Genomic DNA, 14,585 nt, shown 5'->3' on the forward strand with positions numbered 1-14,585 from the left:
ACCCACCTCGGCCTCCCAAAGTGCTGGGATTACAGGCGTGAGCATATATTTTGAGCAAGGTTCCAGCAAAACCATATGATCATCCCAATAGACACAGAAAAATATTTTGATAAAATTCAAAATCCTTTCATGATAACAACCACCAGCAGACTAGGAATCAAAGGAACATCCCTCAAAATAATAAGAGCAATCTATGACAAACCCACAGTCAACATCATACTGGGTGGCAAAAGCTGGAAGCATTCCCCTTGAGCACTGGAACAAGACAAGGATATCCTCTCTCACCACTCCTATTAAACATAATACTGGAAGTCCTAGCCAAGGCAATCAGGCAAGAGAAAGAAATAAAAGGCATCTAAATAGGAAGAAAGGAACTGAAACTATTTGTCTTAGCTAATGATATGATTCTATATCTAGACACCCCTAAAGACTCAGCCAAAAGGCTCCTGAATTGATAAATGACTTTAGTACAATTTTAGGACACAAAAATTAATGTACAAATATCAGTAGCATTTCTATACACCAATAACATTCAAGCTGAGAGTAAAATTAAGAACACAATACCATTTGCAATAACTACAAAAAAATGAAATACTTAGGAATACAGGTAACCAAGGAGGAGAAAGATCTCTACAAGAAGAACTACAAAACACTGCTGAAAGAAATCAGAGATGACACAAATAAATGGAAAAACAACCCATGTTCATAAATTTGAAGAATCAATATCATTAAAATGATCATACTGCCCAAAGCAATTTACAGATTCAATGCTATTCCTATCGAATTAACAATGTCATTTTTCACACAATTAGAAAAAAAAAAACTATTCTAAAATTCATACAGAACCAAAAAAGAGCACAGATAACCAAAGCAATCCTAAGCAAAAAGAACAAAGCTGGAGGCATCACACTACCCAAGTTCAAGCTGTACTATAAGGCTACAGTAATAAAAACAACATGGTACTGGTACAAAAACAGACACATAGACCAATGGAACAGAATAGAGAACCCAGAAATAAAGCCACACACAAGCTGATCTTTGACAAAGCTGACAAAACAAGCTGGGGAAAGGACTCCTTTTTCCAAAAAAATGGTGCTGGAATGACTAGCTAGCCATATGCAGAAGAATGAAACTGGACCACCACCTTTTACCATATACAAAAATTAACTCAAGATGGATTACAGATTTAAGTGTCTGGCCTCAAACTATAAAAATCCTAGACAGGGCCGAGCACAGTGGCTCATCCCTGTAATCCCAACATTTTGGGAGGCTGAGGCAGGCAGATCACTTGAGGTCGGGAGTTCAAGACCAGCCTGGCCAACATGGGGAAACCCCATCTCTACTAAAACTACAAAAATTAGTTGGGCATGGTGGCATGCACATGTGATCCAAGCTACTTGGCAGGCTGAGGCAGGAAAATCACTTGTACCTGGGAGCAGAGTTCTCAGTGAGCCAAGATCACACCATTGCACTCCAGCCTGGGTGACAGAGCGGGACGTTGTCTCAAAAGAAAAAAAAAATCCTAGACAGAAACCCAGGAAACACCATTCTTGACACTGGCCTTGGAAAAGAATTTTTGGATAAGTCCCCAAAAGCAACTGCAACAAAAACAAAAGTTGCCAAATGGGACTTAATTAAACCAAAGAGCTTCTTCACAGCAAAAGAAATTATCAATAGAGTCAACAGACAAGTTACAGAATAGAAGAAAATGTTCACAAACTATGCATCTGATAAAAGCCTAGTATCCAGAATCTATAAGGAACTTAAGCCAATCAACAAGCAAAAAACAAATAGCCCCATTAAAAATGGGCAAAGGACATGAACAGACACTCCTCAAAAAAAGACATACAAGTGGTCAACAAACATATGAGAAAATGTTCATCATCACTGATCATTAGAGAAATACAAATCAAAACCACAATGAGATACTATCTCACACCAGTCAGAATGGCTACTATCAAAACGTCAAAAAGCAACAGATGCTGCAAGGCTGCAGAGAAAAGCAAACACGTACACACTGTTGGTGGGAATGTAAATTAGTTCAGGCGCTGTGGAAAGTAGTTTGAAGACTTCTCAAATAACTTAAAACAGAGATACTATTTGACCCATCAATCCCATTCCTGGGTGTATACCCCAAGGAAAATAAATCGTTCTACAAAAAGACACATGAAGTTGTATGTTCATCACAGCACTATCCACAATAGCAGACATGGAACCAGCCTAGCTGCCCATCAATGGTAGATTAAAGAAAATGTGGTACATATATACCATAGAATACATGCAGCCATAAAAAAGCATGAAATGATGCCCTTTGCTGCAACATGAATTGTGTGTGTATCTTTTGACTTGGGTTGAAGTAAATGAGGAATTAATGTGGGGGTAGGAAATGACAGCACTGAAACAGAAGTGAAGAGCCCTGATTCTTGTCCTAGCTTTCCTACTTACTAACTCCATTGTTTGGATTAACCCAACTTCTGAAAGAAGTCACTTCCTTATCACTAAAACAAGCGTGTTGGATTAGATATTTTACAAGGTAACTTCAAATTAAAAAAAAAATCCTTCTATAAAAGTCATATTTCTGACTAAATTCTCAGAAGCAATGGGATTTTTAAAAAGAAGACAATATCAGCAAAGATACTGTGGGCATGTGAGACAAGCTGTTCTTCAAAAATGCTCTCCTTCTCCTTTTTTCTTTCATGTTGTCCACCATATCCCATGATGTCCTGACCTTTATTCCAACTCATTTATATTAAATTCAACAAATATTGTTTAAACAATAATATGTACAACCTTCAAAATTCACCTCACTATTTCAGTATGGATTCAAGTATGGATTCATTGTAAGTAATGTGAATTTAGAATTTGACTCTCTCTGAATTTAGAATTTGACTCTCTTTCCCCATCCCAGATGAAGGATCACATCTTACTCAGTACTTGATCTTTAGGCCCAGCATGGTCTCCGGATTACTGACTTTCTCTGAGAAGGGTTTACAAATCAAAATGTATACTTTTGTCAGAGGTGATCAATAATTAATGGGGCGGGCCAACAAAAAACTTAGGAAAAAAACAGAGTAAGATAAAACATTAAAGAATGAATACTAAAGAAGAAAAATGGACAGAAATGGATTTGGTCCTTTTTCATCAACAAAGACTGTGCCCTACTACACTGGATAAAAGGTTTATTAACACTGAGCTAAGGCCTTTCCTTCCTATTTAAAAGATTTGTTTGAATTTTAGTCAAGTACCCTAAGTGTTCATAAGGAGGATACTTAGGGAGCTCTAGTCTACTGCCATCTCTCTTTTTTTTAGACCCCTACCTTTTGGAATACAGATATATGAAGTATTGGGAAATGTGATCTTGCTTGTTATGAAATCAATGAACTGTATAGTTCTCTATTTGTTTTGTTTGACCATCAAAGCCTTGAACTTTGGTGTCCATAGAGAGTTAATTCTACCCCTACACCTACAAAGCTAAGAAAAACATGGAATTTTCCCCAGATTAAATGCAAGTGGTATTTGCTTTAAGTTTTAGGAAAATGCAAATACAGAGTATCAAGACAGAACATTACTTTTTAAAATGTGGACCACATGCTTACATAATTAAATAATTGCTTAAGTATTTACTGTGTATGTGGAGACAGTTTTAGGGGTTTTTTTTTGGTACTTCTAGCCCCTTCCTTGTATCATTCTCAACCTTTCTTCATTCTATCCCATTTATACTCTTAGGAATCCAATATGTTCATCCTCAGAAATAAATTTTATATCAGCTTTTTAGAGTTTAGTGTGGATTTAAGCCAGTGGATTTCCTCTCCTGGGAGTATTTGTGTTGTAAACCTGAGTATGCAGGGGAATTACTTCCTAATGGAACTTTTCAGTAGGAACTTTTCAGCACCTTTAAGACATGGACCTACTTGGGAGGCTGAGGCAGGAGAATGGCGTAAACCTGGGAGGCGGAGCTTGCAGTGAGCTGAGATCCGGCCACTGCACTCCAGCCCGGGCGACAGAGCAAGACTCCATCTCAACAACAAAAAAAAAGACATGGACACAACTGTACCTGCCTTGGCCTTAAACTTGAGTCAAACCTGCAGCTGGGCATATATTAGCACTAGTTACTCCTTGACCTCTAGTTAAATTGAGCCCAGTGACAAACAGGAGTGTGGATGCCAACTCCCAAATTCTGGCAATATTTTGGTCACATAATTCATTTGCAAAATTAGAGCCACTTTTGTTTTCCTTGTTTCCTATTTATTCCTATTACTTAATTTATCATGTTTCCCCCTGCCTTGTTAGACTGAAGTCATTGCGGGGGAAGGACCACATCTTACTTAGTTCTGGATCTCTAGACCCAGCACAGTATCTGGTTCATCAAAAGCCCTTCAAAGCAAAAAATTAGATTCTTACAGCTCAAATCTCCCAACAGCTTGTATTTTCTTAAAATGATATCCCCAATTCTCCTTTACCAAGGTTTTTTATTTTGATTTCAGAGAACACTCACAATGAAAGAAAAGTATAAAACAGCCTGCCACAGGACAAACCCCACCTAATCCAAAACAATTGTTAGGGCATTTCAGGGCCTGTTATGTGCTATGCTTGGGAACCAGAGATAGAAGAATTGCCTCTGGGTCTAGGCTTGGGAGCATTATATTCTTGATGATTCTAGAATGTAAAGACCTCCGTAAAACAGCAAGAAAGCAACAACAGCAACAACAACCTGATTTTATTTCAGCAGTATGTGATGCCTGGTATTCATTAGAGCAAATGCCACCCAACGCCCAGAGGATTGGCTGGGGCAGCTGATGCTCTGCGCTGCTTTTTATAACTCTCCTTCCTAGCGCCACGCTCTACATATGTCCCATTTTATCAGGTCCGATCGACTTATGTTGTGCTCAGTACTGCATTTTACACCAACCAAACACATCACCATGGAGAATGTTTTGTGTTTCCTTAAAAATGAAATGGTCATTGGGGGAAGTTTCCTGGTTTTCTGTGCAAGCAGTGACTTTGCCACTTTTTACAAATGAGCAGCTTCTTTTGTTCCACAAGACATTGGGGCTCTCAGCCATCAGCAGGGTGTGAAATTATTAGGTATAAGAATGGAATTTACAGTACAGAACCAAATCATATATAGAGTTGTCAAATGAGGTTGTGATGATGGTGAGTCTGCAAACTTGGAAAAATTATTTGCAAGGAGACTAGCTGTCCACTTTTTTGGTAATAAAATTATATAGAGAAGGGGGGCATTCTATTAAGGACCTTTAAATGCCAATAGTTTATTCAATGTACTATCTCTCATATACAGTACATTGTCCTAGACTTTTGGTAGATGTTACAAAAAAGACAAAAACCAAATATCTTGAATTGAAAGAGCTAAGAGCTTACTACTGAAAAAGAACATTAATTTTTCTAAACATTGATTTTAGGTTCAGGGATACATGTGCAGGTTTCTTGTATAGGTAAATTGCATGTCATGGGGGTTTGGTGTACAGATTATTTCGCCACCCAGGCAATAAGCATAGTATCCTGTAAGGCAGTTTTTTGATTCTCGTCCTCCTCTTTCCCTCTACCCTCAAGTAGGCCCCAGCGTCTGTTGTTCCCTTCTTTGTGTCCATATATATTCAATGCTTAGCTCCCACTTGTAAGTGAGAACATGCAGCATTTGTACTGCATGTTCAATTGAACAGTACTGTACTATTCTGTACTATTCACTGAACAATATTTTTCTGTTCCTGTGTTAGTTCACTCAGGATAATGCCCTCCAGTTCCAACCATGTTGCTGCAAAGGACATGATCTCATTCTTTTTAATGTCTGTGTAGTATTCCATGGTGTATAGTGCCAGTTTTTTGTTTTTGTTTTTTGAGACAGTTTCACTCTGCCACCCAGGCTGGAGTGGAGTGGCACTATCTCGGCTCACTGCAATCTCCGCCTCCTGGGTTCAAGCAATTCTCCTGAGTAGTTGGGACTACAGGCACGTACCACCATGCCCGGCTAATTTTTTATACTTTTTAGTAGAGATGGGGTTTCACCATATTGGCCAGGCTGGTCTTGAACTCCTGACCTCGTAATCTGCCCACTTTGGCCTTCCAAAGTGCTGGGATTACAGGTATGACCCACGGCACCCAGCCGCCACATTTTCTTTATCTAGTCTACCACTGATGGACATTTAGGTTGATTCTGTGTCTTTGCTATTGTGAATAGTGCTGCAATGAGCATACATACACGTGCATGTGTCTTTATGGTAGAATGATTTATATTCCTTTGGGTATATATCCAATAATGAGATTGCTGGTTCGAATGGTAATTCTGCTTTGAGTTGTTTGAGAAATTGCCAAACTGCTTCCCACAATGGCTGAACTAATTTACATTCCCTCTAGCAGTGTGTAAGTGTTCCCTTTTCTCTGTGACCTCACCAGCATCTATTATTTTTTGACTTTTTAATAATAGCCATTCTGACTGGTGTGAGATGGTATCTCATTGTGGTTTTCATTTGCATTTCTTTAATGATTAGAGATGCTGAGCATTAAAAAAAAGAACTGATTTCAAAATACAGATAGCCATTATTTTATCAAACATTTACTCTGTGTCAGGTACTGTGGCAAGTATTTTTAATATACTTTATATCTAGGGTTGGAAAACTACAGCCAAAGGGCCAAATCCAGTCCACCACCTATTTTTGTAAATAAAATTTTATTGAGACACAGCCATGTCCAATTGTTTGCATATTACCTATGGTTGCTTTTGAGCTATAATGATAGAGTTGAATAGTTGCAACAGAGGCAATGTGGTCTGCAACATTTAAGATAATATCTGGCCCTTTACAGAAAATATTTGCTGACCACTACATTACTCATTCACACAAGAATATTCAGAGATAAACATGGAGTTTCCCATTTTAAAATTAAGGTAACTGAGGGTTATAGGTTACATAACTTAGTAAGTGGCAAAACTTGGGTTTGATTCTAGATCTAATTCCAGAAATCCATGTTTTTATGCTATACTCATGAACAGAAGTAACCAAAATATAAGGCAGGAAAAAATAAGAGCCTTACAGAGAAATTGCTATTAGAGTTCAGAAAAGGGGGAGATTATTTTGAGCCTAGAGTGATAACACTTCTGGAGAAGATATTTGAATATAACAGCAAAAATGGGTCTCAGGAGTTGTCTGTCCCAGGCCCAAGTCCAAGAAAAGTTAAGAGATCAAGGTCACATGTTTACTTAGAAGCAAAGCTGACATTGGAACCAGGTTTCCACTTATCCAACTAAAAGTATGTTGTTAATGACTATGCTGAGCTATTGAATTTGTGTGTGTGTGTGTGTGTGTGTGTGTGCGCGCGCGCGCGTGTGTGTGCGTTTGAATGTTACAGAATGACAGAATCATTGAAATGAGATTTCGTATATTATGCTTAATGGCAATTGAAATGAATAGCCTGTACTTCCTTTATTGAAGCAATCAGGAACACATTTGTGCAGGTGATTACACAATACCATTAACCATGTACCATCCTACCAAATACATTTTTGTTATGGAGAATCACATTTACGAGACCAAGGGGACTTCTGATACTCTCCACCAACTTTAAAATTCAAATGATAAACAAGAAACCACAAAAGTCAAATATTCATATACATCCTACCCTGCAGAATCAGGCAGCTCTATGTTAGCAGAGAAATGGAGATGCGAACACGTGCAGCCAGTGGAGGCTTACCTGATACTGTAGAGCACTTTGCCATTTTTCGAAATCCGTAGCAATTTGTTGTCAGTGGTGACATCGTGGAAGTTGGCACCCTTCTCATTAGCAAAGAACAAATCTGGTTTCCAAATGGAGTCTAGCATAGATGGGTCCAAGTCCAGGGAGTCATCTGGGTACTCACTGTACGCCAGCCGTGAATCATTCCACTGTTGTCTCAGAAAGATATTCACTCGGTAGTCCTACAGAAATGTCATGGACAAGTGTTACTGATTACCCTGGCATAAGAGTTCTATTTGCATTTCCCTCTCATTCTTCTCCCTAATTTGATACAGCTTTGGTGTCCAAGTAAACCAAACTGTGTATACCTTGGTCAAAATAAACCATTTAGTTCCATTAGGAGAGGGGACAGAAGGTAGAAGAAAGAAAAAGGAAGATTCAACCAAACCAGAACACCAATAAAACAGGTTGACTTGGTTGAATTTTTTAGTGTTTGAATTATTCATTTTGGGATGAGATAATACTAACTCAAGCTGATTTTGCTACAGAAAAAGGTAAACAATGAACACAGAAATCAGTCTGTGATGGCAGATTGTCAAATAAAACTGATTTATTTTCCAAATCAGAAATCACATGATCTCTGGTCCCTTTCTGCTCAGATGCTGTGGGCAGAAGGAAACCCACTGTGTAATTTGAGTAGTGAAAATCCTATAAAACTATGACATGATGGGGCAATATTTTTAAAATTTATCAACATAAACATTAAGATCTTTCATGTTGACAAAATATTTTCCTTGCAGCTACTTACTTTTGAAATTCTTATTTTATCATTTTCTCTGAATGTGTGGTATCTACACTAGCCAACTTGATGCTTCATCCAAACAGAGATGTTTCATGTTCTCAATCGGAACACTGTGGGAGCCTTAGGTAAACCCCTGGCATTCCCATTTGGTCTGGGAATTTTCTTCTGTGCTAATGAATAGCTTGGGGGCAGTGACTGCTCTCCTGGGGACTTCTACTCAAAGACGTTAGGTTCATTGAAAGTACTACGTCACTTGATAATCTGGACTCCGATTGAGGCTTCAACAGTATTCCCTAACCAAGCCAGTCTGTGGTTTCAGAGCTAGTAGTTATCCACTATTGCTACTTGTGACCACAAGTGTGATATATACTAATTCATTCTTACTCTCTTTCTTTACATTTTTTACCCTTACTTGCTCCATCTCTACATATTTGGCACCTGGATTTTTGGTCATTGTTTACATTACTCTAATGGTGACTACCTTGTCCTGGTTTGCCTGAGAACTTCCCAATTTTGGCCCCAAAACTCTCACACCCAGGGAACTTCCTCAGTGTAGGCAAATTGGGATAGTTGGTCACTCCACTGGGAGTCACTCTACTCTGGAGACAATTTCAGGATGGCAAGTTTGGGCGAATTCCCCCAGGATCAAAAGGGAAAAAAATAATTAAGTTGTAAAGATCAGGGTGTATGGAAAAAAGCTTCAATACAGTTTTTGGTTTTTTACCTATTTACTAAACTATACAAATTCCCATGACTTGTTTTCAAATACATTCATTCTGATGATCAAGTTCATAGAGCATTTTGGAGGTAGCAGCTCTTGGGAAGAGTGCCCAAAGTAGGCCTAATCTCAAGTCTGTGTGAGCTTTAATATGAGAAGTTAACCTTGAGTTTGAAGTTATAGGGGGCAGTTACTTTATGATAAATTGAAGCTTTACCATTGCACTGCTAATTTAGAGACCAAGGTCACCTTATATATTTGTTTAAAAAAATGTCAGACCTGAGCCAGGTGCTGTGGCTCACGCCTGTAATCCCAGCACTTTGGGAGGCTGAAGTGGGTGCATCACCTGAGGTCAGGAGTTCGAGACCAGACTGGCCAACATGGTGAAACAACGTCTCCACTAAAAATACAAAAATTAGCCAAGTGTGGTGGTGCATGCCTGTGGACCCAGCTACTCAGGAGGCTGAAGCGGGAGAATCGCTTGAATCCGGGAGGCGCAGGTTGCAGTGAGCGGAGGTTGCACCACTGCACTCCAGCCTGGGCAACAGAGGGAGACTCCATTTCAACAAAAAAAAAAAAAAAAAAAAAAAAAAGTCAGACTTGTAATAGATTCTTGATTCTTCCTTAAGAAGTCAGAAATAAGAAATGTAGCAACCTGCTATCCCTGATAAGTTAGCATCTTCTTATAACTTGTTTATGCAGCTATAGAATGAAAGGGGACTCATAGTCTTATTTCAAAAGTTATAGCACGACATGCATTCTAATAAGGGGCTGTCTATCTCCTTAATCTGAGTTCTTCAGGAGTGTGATTTCAGATTGGAGATACAACAACTCTTCATTCTGCAGAAGAAACCAGCAAAGCATGTGAAATGTTTGTTTTGGGGAAGGATTTGAGGGACCTAGAATTATATTCTGGAGATGTTCTCTGAGCAGACACATTTTGTACACTTTCAGTTCACCGTCCTATCTGTTAAATGAGGAGCAGAGTAGGATCTACTGCTGTGTCATGGATAGTGTTCCAGCATCCATATGTCCAAATCACACACTATCTACCTACATCCTTCCAGGCAGTCATTTGGAAGCTGGGAAGAGAGCATCTTTTCTCTATTTTCTGATGGCCCGAACTTGGGGGAAAGCTATATACAGACGGTAGTATGAAAGCACCCTTGACCCTTACTGACATTACTAAAATTCTCAAACTCTGCCTTTATATAAGGAAACAGGGGTTGCAAATATACTCCCCATCCTGTAAATTCACTTGCCATCAGAAACTAAAGAAAAGAGAAAAATAAAAGAAAATGGTAAACTCGCATTTCGAAAACAGAATATAACCTATCTTATCATTTTCTCCTTATTAGTCATCTAAGTCTTTGGGACACACAAAATTTGTTCCACTGAATACTCTTAATGCTAGGGCAACTAGCGATGACCACTGACAGATTTTTGTGTCTCTTAATGAACAAAAATGCATTTTTGAATGATATATCCATAAAAATAATGATACATAAAAATATTCCTTAGAGTAACACAAATGTGTTGTCCTGTGAGTACATATCTCTGACACTAACATATCAGAGTGATCATTGGTATTAGGTCTGTAAGCAGGCCTATACTTTGTGGGCAGGCAATACCTACAATAAATTAGTGGGACTTCATTAACCATAGGAAGGGCAGACTGGATAGCAACAAAGAAAGCCATGTTGAGTTCTTTAAATACATAATCATTGCCTTTTATTTGGAAACAAATACCCCAAACTAAAACTTTTAATAATGCTCTTTGGATAGTGGGGTGAGAGTGAAGTGTAAGGGAAGAGAGGAAAGTCAACAGATTTAGAAACTCAAAATTCTGAGGCATTCTTGGACATAGTTTATTCTGGAAAATGTAGAGAAATCAAAACTATTACCCCAGAAAATAGCACTAATCAATGTCCTCAATGACCTCATCACTGTGCATAAAGCTAAGGATTCTGACTACAACTAAAGACAGTTCAGGGAAGAATCTGTTTCTGTTTAATTTTTTTGACCAATTTTTCTGAGTCAAATTTTGTGAAACTATCAGTAAATTTATGGATGGTGAAATCGTAGGGGTATGGTAAAGAAAACTTGGGCTGTGATGACACTTTGGGTGTGCAATGGACTGAATGTTTGAATCCTCTCAAAATTCATACGTTGAAATTCTAACCTCCAATGTGATCGTATTAGAGGGTAGAAGCGGGGCCTTTGGGTGGTGATGAGGTTGTGAGGGTAGAGCAGTATGAAAGGGATTACTGCCCTTATATAAGGGACTCCAGATAATTTTCTTTCTACCATGCGAGAATACCAGAGGAATTCAGCAGTCTGTAACCCAAATAGAGTTCTCATCAGAACCTGACCATGCTAGTACCCTGATCTCACACTTCCAGCCTCCAGAACTGTTAGAAATAAATTTCTGTTGTTTATAAGCCAACCAATCTATACTTTGTTATCACAGCCTGAGCTAATTAAGACTAGTTTACCGGGCGGAGTCCCAGGCAGGGCCTCAATTATCTTGGAAGATAAGGCCCTTTCTTGTTGGAGCAATTCTCACATTCTTATTATGCATCCACTTAAATACTGATGCCCTAAATCTGGGGCTGGCAACCTATGGCCTGTGGCCCAAATTTGGCTTCAGCCTGTTTTTGTAAATAAAGCTTTATTGGTACACAACCACACCTATTTGCTAACTTGGGCCTTGGCCTGTTTTTGTAAGTAAAGCTTTATTGGTGCACCACCACAACTATTTGCTTACTATTGTTTATGGCTGCTTTCATGCCAAAAGGGCAGAATCACATAGTTGTGACAGAGACTATCTGGCTCTTAAAGTCTTAAGTATACTGTCTGGCCTTTTACAGAAAAAATTTGCCATTCCCTACCCTAGGTGGCCTGAGGATCTCTTCTTTGACAAGCATGATAGAGTTCCAAAAAATATTTTCTGTAGTTTTTCACCAAAGCCAAAATTGAATAAAACAAAATATATTTTTAAAGCAAATGAAGTTTGTCATTATATCAAAGCTAAGAAGTAAAACAAAAGAAGCACAATATACATCAGTCTTCTAACCATGCAATTCAATCCGTATTATACAGCAGAATAGACAGGCTGTGTATGTTACCCTTGAGCAACAGTTTCCAAATTTTCTGATAAGAAGCATGACAAAGGTCACTAAATAAGTGACTGGGAAGTACCTGAGCATCTCATTTATTAAACTTTCAGTAGCTGTTCAATATAGGAGAAAACAAGGATATCCATAGCTTCCATTTTAATCTCTTTAAATGTTTAGCTTTTTTTGCAGTAATGAACATCGAAAAGGTACACATTTACATTTTTGATTGAGAATACGATGCAATGAGGAGATTTAATCAAAGCAACATGGGAGTCTAATTAATGCAATCAGCATTAGGTCGTGCAAATATTTTCATTGAATGCCATCGTGTAAAGCTGGTGACAGTGATTTGGGCTACTGGAAGCTTTGCCCCCTCTCTTATTACGATAAAGCCAAGAGGGGAGAGACAGAAACTGAATGTCAACCCGGAAATTGATATACTCTTTCTATGTTTAGCTTTTCTTATGAGTCATTTAATAACCCTATCAAAACTATCCTATTTAGGTAAATTTTTAAATTCACTACATCCTGTCAAAGTCTCACAAGTCTCATTTCTGGGTAATAATGTTTCAGAATAATATCAAAATGGGTAGTGGAGTTGAATTATGTCTAATTTTGCCAGTGGGAAAAAAGTGGTAAAGGTAAATTAATTCTTCCTAACATGAAGGACACCACAAAGTACAGTAATTTATTAAACATGATGTTAGTTGCCAAAAAGAGAAAATTCATAAAAACAAGGAAACTTTTTAAAATTTCTCAATGGCATTATGCTTATTATTTTTAGGACATCAGGCACCATAATACTTAGTCAAACTCAATTACACTTGATTTTGGTTTTATCAAATGAATGGTTGTAAACTTTACATAGTCATGCAAATTAGACCCAGCCAATTGATTTAGGACTTAAAGTAAATAATATGGGGACCAAGAAAATATCTCACCCAAATGCAACCTCCATGCTGTAGCCTAGAACTCTTAATGATCCAATAGGCTATGTCACAGGTAACATGACCATGATATTTATGAAGAGTGTTTAGAAGGCTGGGTGTAGTAGTTAATGCCTGTAATGCTGGTGCTTTGGGAGGCTGAGGCAGGAGGATTGCTCGAGGCCAGGAATTTGAGACCAGCCTGGGCAATATAGTGAGATCTCATTGCCACATTTATTTATTTTTTTTAATTAACCAGATGTGGTGATGCACACCTGTAGTCCTAGCTACTTGGGAGGCAGAGGCAGGAATATCGTTTGAGCCCAGGAGTTTGAAGTTTCAGTGTGCCATGATCTGCACTGCAACCTGGGCAGAAGAGTGAGATCCTGTGGTGGCTCACTCCTGTAATTCCAGCACTTTGGGAGGCCGAGGCGGGCAAATCACCTGAGGTCAAGAGTTCAAGACCAGACTGGCCAAGATAGTAAAACCCTGTCTCTACCAAAATACAAAAGTTAGCCAGGCATGGTGGTGTGCGCCTGTAATCCCAGCTACTTGGGAGGCTGAGGTGGAAGCATCACTTGAACCCGGGAGGTGGAGGTTGCAGTGAGCCGAGATCGTGCCACTGCACTCTAGCCTGGGTGACAGAGAGACTCCATCTCAAAAAAAAAAAAAAAAAAAAAAAAAAAAAAAAAAAATTTAAAGGCACTGTAGATTTTATAGTATCTGAAATCTTTTTCACATATATGAAACATGTTTACTCATACTCTATAATGAGCTTCTAATTAGCTTTAAGTTTACAGTTTTTTTGTTTGTTTGTTTTTTGTTTTTGGAAAAGGCATGCATATGGTATAATTGTCATGGACTTGGAACTACTTTCTCTTGCCAACAAAATTGTGTGTGTGTGTGTGTGTGTGTGTGTGTGTGTGTGTGTGTGTGTATTTTTCTAAGTTCAGCCCTTTGGAATATATCTTAAATGTGGCATCAAAGGGAGGCTCAACTATCTTAAAAATTCCATTTCATGTAAAAAACTGGTGATACTATCACATCTCTCAAACTTTGAAATTTGTACTTCTGAAGCATTGGAGATGCACCTATTTAAATATCCATAACTATGCATCATGTTTATTGTGGATAATTCTACAGAAAACCATTAAAACATCAAATGTTTTAAAAATTTCTCTGGCATGATGGATATAAGATTACTGAATATTGAGTAATGAACACTTGACAAATGACTTTACAAAATAAAGTAGTATAAAGTATTGCTTTTCAGAGGCAAGCAAAGTTGGAAATTGGCACTCAGTAAATGTCTCACAAATATGCCACAGTGCACT

The 14,585-nt window shown here is 38.3% G+C and overlaps 1 protein-coding gene across 4 annotated transcripts in view; it reads right to left on the reverse strand.

The window, feature by feature from the left end:
• LOC105478147 (glycine receptor alpha 2) overlaps positions 1-14,585 on the reverse strand; it is a 231,476-nt gene that overhangs the window by 164,953 nt on the left and 51,938 nt on the right. For all 4 annotated transcript variants that reach the window (XM_011735169.2, XM_011735171.3, XM_011735168.2 and 1 more), the window contains one exon: positions 7,705-7,928. In XM_011735169.2, the coding sequence (XP_011733471.1) occupies positions 7,705-7,928 (224 nt within the window). The remainder of the gene's footprint in view (positions 1-7,704; positions 7,929-14,585) is intronic.

This window comes from Macaca nemestrina, chromosome X (assembly GCF_043159975.1).
Source record: "Macaca nemestrina isolate mMacNem1 chromosome X, mMacNem.hap1, whole genome shotgun sequence".
In the NCBI taxonomy this organism is placed as follows: Eukaryota; Metazoa; Chordata; class Mammalia; order Primates; family Cercopithecidae; genus Macaca; species Macaca nemestrina.